The sequence below is a fragment of the Protomyctophum parallelum genome (genome assembly GCF_964188405.1).
Source record: "Protomyctophum parallelum genome assembly, chromosome: 12".
Taxonomy (NCBI): domain Eukaryota; kingdom Metazoa; phylum Chordata; class Actinopteri; order Myctophiformes; family Myctophidae; genus Protomyctophum; species Protomyctophum parallelum.
The window spans coordinates 18,332,815-18,341,707 of record NC_139712.1 but is presented as its reverse complement, the minus strand read 5'-3'; the positions used below and the strand labels follow the sequence as shown (position 1 = coordinate 18,341,707).

The 8,893-nt window shown below is 41.3% G+C and overlaps 1 protein-coding gene across 1 annotated transcript; it reads right to left on the bottom strand.

Moving 5' to 3' along the window:
* Nucleotides 1-3,743: 3,743 nt before the first annotated feature.
* On the bottom strand, nucleotides 3,744-8,311 carry LOC310867847 (C-C motif chemokine 20-like). Its single transcript, XM_083777997.1, has 4 exons — nucleotides 8,191-8,311; nucleotides 7,091-7,193; nucleotides 5,181-5,255; nucleotides 3,744-5,022 (listed from the first exon to the last, which is right to left on the bottom strand). Exons 1-4 carry the CDS (start codon nucleotides 8,288-8,290, stop codon nucleotides 4,980-4,982), a joined length of 321 nt encoding a protein of 106 aa, XP_083634123.1. The 5' UTR covers nucleotides 8,291-8,311; the 3' UTR covers nucleotides 3,744-4,979.
* Nucleotides 8,312-8,893: the final 582 nt, after the last annotated feature.

The following is an 8,893-nucleotide window of genomic DNA, read 5'->3' as shown; positions in this document are numbered from 1 at the left end:
ACACACACCTGTTTTCCTCTGCTGTCTATGATGATCAGGTCAGATTGTTTGTCTCGACAGTATTGTCTGCTCTCAGCCCAGGATTTCCTCTCAGTAGATTTGGAGTAGTAATAACACACAGAGCCATCTAGTGTGAATCCTTCTGTCACTACAAACACAAAGAATATAACATTAGTTTATAGGCCTAAGAATAAAGTTAGATTATACTAAAAACACAAATGAATAATACTTTTCTCAGGGCGGCCTCCAGAGTATAAATGCCAAACCCTGCCATTCATGCCTCCACTCCCCTGCTGCTCCATGCCTTTTGTGTTTATGATTTGAGCTATTCTTTCCATCGCACACACACACACACACACACACACACTTACATCACTGATTACTGACTCCACACCCCATAGGATCCTTATTGACGTATGTTATGTTGCTTTCAGTTCTCCAGTTTATTTCTTGGTTCTGGTCATTAGGCCTAATTTATAATAAATCCATTTTTTGTTACACTTTTACTTTGTCTCCTGCCTCCAATCTTTGCCATAGCCTGAGCCAGCTATTACAAGGACAACGAACTAAAAAACACCTACCACACAGTCTCCTCTGCATATCGGTGATGTCGTTACATCTGGACTGTAACTGGTTCAAACCGGATTGAAGGTTGTTATTGGTCCTCTGTAGCTGCTCCAAACTGGACTGGATCTGGTTGTATCTGGACTGGAGCTGCTCTTTCTGTTCCGTCAGGTTTTTGAAGCTGGACTGAAGCCAGCCCAGGTCTTTGACCAGATCATCTTTCTCTTTCTTCAAATCAGAATCTGTGAGAAGAGGAGAATGAATCATAAACCATCCTGCAACTGGAATTACGAAGTCCATTGGCACTTTTATTGTTAACGATTTATGTTCATATTCGGTCGTGGAGAACGACCGATTCCGGGCCATGTTACTTTGGAGCCATCGTCCCAACTCGGAGACATTTCACAGATGGTCGATGGTGTGAGTTTTATCGAGTTCCCGTGTCCCCTCAACCTCATACAATCCGGAGTAAAACAATCCTTTTACTCCGGTAACGTTATGTAAAACAAATATATATATGTATAATCAATGTTTGACATTTGTGAATTGATGAATAATCGCGATTAATATTAATAATCAATTTTGTTTTTGCAGCACTAGTTTCTGTTTAAGACAAGAGGACCGCTCTATATTAAAACAAAATCATCAACTAACAAAAGACAATAGAAATGTTTCTTCTACTTCTGGTAAAGCTTGTACGCTCTCGGACGGAGCGACATCTGGTGGCTTTCCATGGGACTCACAGGTTGTGTGACTGTCCTCCCGTTTCTTAGAGTGTAGTGAATGTACTGTAACTACCATTTTCTGTGCGATAAAGTAATGCAGGGCTTATGTGGTTGAAAGTAATGTTGCTCTCCTTACCTGCATTGTTGTTCACCGTTACACTGCAGTCATGCTGGTCGATGCTGAGCTCAAAGTGAAGACTTGTTTCAGCCTCAAACACCAAGAGCAAAACCAGAACGACAGAACTAACCCACGCAGCTGAACCAAACCTAACGCCAACCTGAACCCTAGTAGCACGTCCGCAAGCCTTCATCCTGAAACTGACTGGTGACGCAACACAAGACTAACTTCACAGACTAGTGACCCAACACAAACCTGACTTCACTGACTACTAGTGACCCAGCACAAACCTGACTTCACTGACTACTAGTGACCCAACACAAACCTAAATTCACTGACTACTAGTGACCCAACAGTAACACAAACCTGACTTCACTGACAGTGTCCCCGGCCACTGCAGTGTCTTATATACCCACCAGCTCCCTTTCAAAGAGCTGCTCGTTCACATGACATGCAACACAATATCCTTGAATAACGACGGCCTCCCGTGGAAACCTAATAAGGTCAAAAACATAATTTATTTTACTATGATTTAAAACAATAATATAATGTAGTGAAAATAGGAGATGGGCTTGTAGATCATGTAGCCTACTGTAGATCAGGGTCAAACTAAATCTAATGCCTCAACTCTTGCTTGTCAGTTCAAATGTAATTATATTGGGGTTCCCCAGTTCAAATATGAATATATTGACGGTACCCAGTGCAAATATGATCATTAATTTCTTTTTGGTCTTAAAAGTTGCAGAAAGCTGTCCTGTCCATTCAGCTGACTGGGTCAGTGAAATGGGAGCCAAACAGGTCAGAACACAATGCTATTGTCTGTTAACCAATAAGAATGGACCTTGATTGTCTGTTACCCAATAAGGATGGACCTGCTAATAATGACGGCCCTGCTTCCCAGAGTCCTTGTGTGTCCCTGAAAGAACGCACACACTGAGCTTTGTTCACAGTTAGCACAGCCACTGTAAACTGTAGGTCAAGATAGCATCGCTACAAATAATAATGCTCCACCTGGGCAACGGTGGTGCTGCAGGCTCCGCTTGTGGCTTGAATGGCCCTCCTACTGTATAGAGGCCTCACCGGGTACCGTCTACATTCCGGCTGTCACCCGTCTCTCCGGTGGTCACACTATTCCTGGTTGTCACATTAGATATCGGTCCAACATTTGTGTGTAGAAGGTTTTGTGCTGATTGATCAGACAGAAGTTTGAGTTTAACAGTTTTTCATAATAATTCAAAATGTTGGGAGAATAAAAGGTCACAGGTCATAGGTCAAATTGACACATTTGTTCCTCATGAGGAGACACATAGCCTACTGTATGTGTATTGGAGTTTCATGGATAGTAGTAGTAGTAGTAGATGGTAGATCAAACGGTTCATGAGCTATGCCTGTTCAATGTTTGCAGTTTTCAGTTCATAGCTATAGTGGCACCCTTTGGCCAATGGTTATGATTTCCGTGTCTTCGCCTGTTTGGCATAGCTCTCTACCATATTGCAGTTTAGTAAAAATCACGCCCGTGTGAAGTGAGGGGCGCTCTTATCATCGTACATCATCATGCATCATCTCATACTGGCCAATCAGAATACCTGTTGCCTGGTACCACAAAATGTACATCTGTGCGTCTTTAAATGTTCTGATCAATTGAAAATGGAGGACGCTGATGTAAACAAGTCCTTTTTTCTGGTTGTATCCTTTTTATCCTGTTTGCATTAACGTGTACTTTCATTTGGACTGTACCCATTTCTACTACAGTAACTGTGGATACAATGTTCAATCAATCACTCCTGAATCCATTTGTAGGCAATGGCTAAAAAAAGACCACTAGGTGTCAGTGTTGGACCATTTATCATTACACCTTGCAGCTTTGTGCAGAATGCTTCCTAGCAACCATACAGTAGACAGAGTAGAGACTAGGCTAGTCATTGTCAATCTACAAATTAAATTGCAATAGTAATCGTTCAAGGTTTTTTGTATGATCCTTAGGGTCATCCAAATAACATAAAAAATTGTTGTATTGAAAATATAGAATAAATTGCAACCATTCGTTTTGCACTCCGGCTAAAAACGGTCTTCACATTTGGGCAAGTGGCTAATATGACTACATGTGATTTCATGAACTTAAGCCAAATATTTGACCTAAAAAAAATGTTTATTGTACATAATATATTTGCTGAATTTGTAATACAATTATGAAATGTGTCTGTTTGAATGATATTGCATTATCTAACTGAAAAAGCAGCAGGTTTGGTTATATGGTTAAATGACAACTTTATTTTAGACAGACAGAAATAAGAAGCACATATCTTTGAAGACATATTATCTTTATTTGGTAGTACATCAGTTAAATATTCATCTTCATAGAACAAAGTGTTTAATCTCCTCTCAGAGAGGCTCAGTATCAAAACAAATACTAATATGTGTGCGGTCACCTCGTAATAATTATGTTTTCATGCTTCTTTAATCAATCAAAGCTACAGTTTGTACACATATCGTTGCTGCGGGGAGGAAACCACCTAACTCCATTTTTGAGGTTGTATATTTTTTTCTTTTTTGCATACATCAGTGCTATTCAACACCATTTACGTCTGTGTGTTGGTTAAAACATATTGAACCAATGGAAAGTACAAAAAAGCGCTTCAGACAAAACCTCTCATCTCCATTGGACCCTCAAACTGTCTGCTAAAGCAGTTAACTCCACCACCTCTCCCCCTCTCATGCAAGACAATCACAATATATGAAGTCACACCGCCGACTTTGATGAGGCAGTATTGCTTTGTTTTTCAAATATATAAGGTTTTCTTCATTTCCTGAAAAAAAAATGTTTTTCATTTTCTGAAAAATGAACATTTTGGAGTTATGAGGTTTCTTCCCGACAGCAGAGATATAATTTGAGTGTGGTCACTTAATAAAACATAATGTTTTCATGCTTCTTCAATCAATCGAAGCTACAGTTTTGTACATATTAATAATACTACATTCTCTGTTTATAAAATGTCAAAGTTCATATATGACAATAGCACCTATTTTAACACTTTAAATCTTCTCTTCTAGGAATCCCAGCTGGCACAAAACAAAACCTTATCCGATGGGCTCTGTGGCCAAATATACATATGGATTTAGGGGTCTGTGACATGAAAAAGTGTGAGAACCACATAAAGTCCCTATGCGTCACATTGTGAGCTAGTAGGCTATAGACCGTGGGTGATTTCACTTTTTCGAAACTTTTCACCTGTAATGTCATGCCCACCGATCAATTATGAATTACTTATTTGATCAAGGTATCAATTATAGATTTTTGAGGGGCGCTAGCCCCTCCTATAAACAGCTATAGTGTAGATTATGGCACATATCATTGCCATTGACAATGAATTGAGCATGAATTTACAATCAAATCATCGCTATGGGGCACACACAAACACAAAGCGTGTGACTTAGAAGTAAGAAATAGGAAGGCCCTCTAAAACAGCAGGCTACATGATCCAATACAGTATTAAACAGTAACTATATAGTGCAGGTAAAAGGTAGGTGATTATGATGATACACAGCTAGTAGTACAGAGTACAGATACACAGCTACTGTGGTACAGAGTAGATTTTCTCTTTTATCCTCTTTTCACTGTAAGGAAACAGCAGAGAGAGAGAGACAGTAGCCTATATTCAATGAGATGTTATGTTAATGCGCACATGCACGCCACGCATGCACGCGCGCGCACACACACACACACACAGATACAACATACAAAGAAGAACAAAAACATGTCTCGTTGTACTCACTCAACACAGCGCATCAGGCGAAGAACCCAGTCCTTGGAAGGGTCAGCACACTCGAAACCTGTGTGAGTGTGGAATCTGCACAAGACAGGATAAGATATGCATCTGTGTGTTAATGAGTGAGTGGAGAAACAAACAGTACAGCCTATATGAGTATGCATGCACATGCAGAAAGTGAGTGGCAAAGTCAGTTTAATGTTGTTTAACGTTGTTTAATGCAATCAGATATAGCCTACTACGGATAGCACTTTTCTGTTTGGATGCACATGGGCTGTCATTCAGACAGGATTTTTTTCTGTTTGGATGTATGTGGTCTAGCTGTGACTGTCAATCAAATATGACTTTTCTGTTTGGATGTGTGGGCTGTTAAAGAGACAGACAGCCATCACTCCAAGTCTATTAACGGTACAATGGGTACATTTATTGCATATTGTTACGTGTTGTGACTGTCCGTGCTGCACAATATGCAATAAATGTACTGTTAATGGACTTTGGAGTGCTGGCTATCTCTCTCTTTAGTTTAACAGTGATACTTTGTGAGCCGCCCGTGGCGTGCACCTGGTAATCTGCATTGTTGTATTGAGAGTGCTCGTTTTTTCCCCTTTGATGTATGGGCTGTCAATCAGACAGGACTTTTCTTGTTTGGATGTATGGGCTGTCAATCAGATAGGACTTTTCTTGTTTGGATGTATGAGCGGTCAATCAGATAGGACTTTTCTTGTTTGGATGTATGAGCGGTCAATCAGATAGGACTTTTCTTGTTGTTGGCTGTCAAGGCCAGAAAGTCGTTTTTTGCCATGCACTCAGTAGGCGTTCCCGCATAACTTCCGGGTATGATGATGATGTCATGCACGTACTGAATGTGTACAGATTGATGAATCACTAGATTAGAGTTCTATAGTCATGTCAACTAATGAATAAAAACTGTTAATTAACAACAAATGTAAATAAATCATGACAATAATAATAATAATAATGTTCCAAACACAGGAAAACAGCAAACAGCAAACAACAGCAAAATATATTAAAAAAAAAAAAAATCACAGCAAACTATAGGATACATGCTCTGAAGCTCACTTTAAGGCTCATTCATAGTCTGGATTTTCGGTGGTGAGGTGACCACCGCTCCGGTGGTAAGGTGACCACTGCTCCGGTGGTGAGGTGACCACCGCTCCGGTGGTGAGGTGACCACCGCTCCGGTGGTGAGGTGACCACCGCTCCGGTGGTGAGGTGACCACCGCTCCGGTGGTGAGGTGACGGAGCTGAAATAACGTTGAGCGGTGTTGAGTAAAAACAGAGAGAAGGGATGGAGCGGTGGTGGTGGTTTTCTCTTCACCGCGGCTCAGTGACGTCATGTTGTAGTCCGGTGGTCACATAACCACCGAAAATCTATGAAGACTATGAATGAGCCTTCAGTCTACTCCTGAAACATGACCACGGCCAATCAGTAGCAAGCAGCATTACACAGGGCCCTTCCGCCAATTATGATCGAGCGGGGGCGGGGCCTTGGTGTGTGTGGTGTTGGCCTGCCGCGTGTCGCCCCCACTGTAGTGCGTGCATGTGCACATCTTGTTACCGGGGCGGACCGGGGTTTTTTCCAAATCACCCAAATCACTGAATGCTCCTTTAAATTAATTCCGCTCCTATGCCACAAATATGTGGAACGCCCTACCAACAGCCATTAAGAAATGTGGATCCCAAAAGTGACAGCAAAGAAATTGATAACGATGCAATGTGACATAGCTGTTTACAAAATGCAACTGTATAAATACTTTCCCCATTTTCAACTGTTTTTTATTATATTGTGACACTTGGCATTTGGCAATGTAATAAACGTATGTTTTCTCATGCCAATAAAGCTCCTTTGAATTGAAATTTAAATTGTGTGAACTGAGGAGGTACAGTATACTCACATGATAGCAGTGATGTCACAGGACTTGTTGATGGTCTGCAGGGTGTAAGCGGAGAGCCGCCTGCAGTGCAGCGGCTTCCGCCGGTACCGCACGCAGCAGCTGGCTGCAGAACACACACAAAGTACTCACCATTTAATTTAAATGGCTGAAATTTATATAGTGCTGAAGTGGTCAACATTCATTGTATGTTTTATTGTTTTGTAATAATAATGAAAATCTTCAAAGTAACTAAAGTTGCCACATAATTGTAGTGGAATAAAAGTACAATATTTGCCTCTGATATGTAGTGGTGGAATAGAAGTAAAAGTACTGGAAATTTGAAGAATGTCTTCTAAATCAGTGGTTCTCAGTTCTCACACATTTCAAGATTTTTTTCCAAAAATAGCAGATGTACAAGTTTGCAGCCAGAGCGGCAGGAAGTGTGAGCTTGTATATCTTCTAGATTTGAATAGACAACGCAAAACATTTTAAGCACACGTATCGTATATGCTTTTCACAGGTTTAATGGGTTAACATTCCATACATGAAAATAGGCTACATTTCAATTACATTTAAGAAAGAAACAAGCAATAATAATTCAGATTAAAAACACACTATTACTTGGGCCACGGACCATGACAAGAAATGTACTATTAATGAAGGGGTTCCTTGGTTTGGAAACATGTGGGAAGCACTTTACTGCCCGTAGCACTTGCCCTATCCCCGACGACCTTACAGGCATCCGTCGTTCAACTTACGCACATATAGCATTTTATGTAGACATAGCACTCTATAGTATAATATATGCATGGTTTAATTATATAGATATTCCACTATTATGTTCTTAGCTATGATTGATAATAACTCGTTTTTATGTATGTATCGTCATGTTTTTGTTCTTGCTTAATGTAAATCGCTCTGGATTAAGAACGTCTGCTAAATGCCTAAATTGTAAATTGTAGAATAGCCATGTGATATCAAATGAGTGTAGCATGTAAGTATTAGTAATACTTAGTTACAATGGTCACACACATTTCCCATTGACTATATATAAAGCAAAAGTAAACAATAATATAATATTAATAATTAATAATAACTGAGAGTTTGTGCACAACACTCACCTGACTGTGTGCCGGTGATGAGGCTGGAGAGGATGAGGAGGATGCTCAGAGCTGCCAGGAGTCTAGTCCCGGCTCCACAATGATTGGTCGGCTTGCCCATGTCTCTGTGCTGGTCTGTCTGTGGCTGTGCAGGTGTGTGTCTGACTGCCAGGTGTCTCTGTGTGAGGGTCTGTCTGTGCAGGTGTGTGTCTGACTGTCAGGTGTCTCTGTGTGAGGGTCTGTCTGTGCAGGTGTGTGACCGACTGTCGGGTGTCTCTGTGTGAGGTGTCTGGTCTGTGCAGGTGTGCGACTGTCAGCTTCCTCTTACAAAGCTTCCAGGGCCCAAAGTGTGTAGTGTGTCTAGTCTGTCCCTGCGGGTGTGCTGAGAGACAGCCTCTACCAGTTCCTTAAGTAGGTTGTAGCTGGGGCTTTCCATGCCAGGACAGGATTGTGTGTGTGTGAGTGTGTGTGTGTGTGAGAGAGAGAGAGAGAGAGAGAGAGGGGGGGGGGGGGGGGGGGGGGGGGACACTACATTTTGTTTAAAGACGTCATGGACAGACTGGGAAACCGACCTTTAGAGAGAGAGAGAGGTTTGTGTGCATATTAAGTGCATAGGAATGCATTATGGAATAAGGGTGTGTGTGTGTGTGTGTGTGTGTGTGTGTGTGTGTGTGTGTGTGTGTGTGTGTGTGTGTGTGTGTGTGTGTGTGTGTGTGTGTGTGTG

What these genes read in the sequence shown, in the direction of transcription:
- LOC310867847 (XM_083777997.1), bottom strand. Translation starts at nt 8,290, where the DNA reads ATGGGCAAGCCGACCAATCATTGTGGAGCCGGGACTAGACTCCTGGCA. An exon ending in TGTGACATCACTGCTATCAT is followed by an intron (nt 5,256 to 7,090) that starts GTGAGTATACTG and finishes TGTCTTGTGCAG; the next exon opens with ATTCCACACTCACACAGGTT. An exon ending in CGCCTGATGCGCTGTGTTGA is followed by an intron (nt 5,023 to 5,180) that starts GTGAGTACAACG and finishes GTTTCCTTACAG; the next exon opens with TGAAAAGAGGATAAAAGAGA.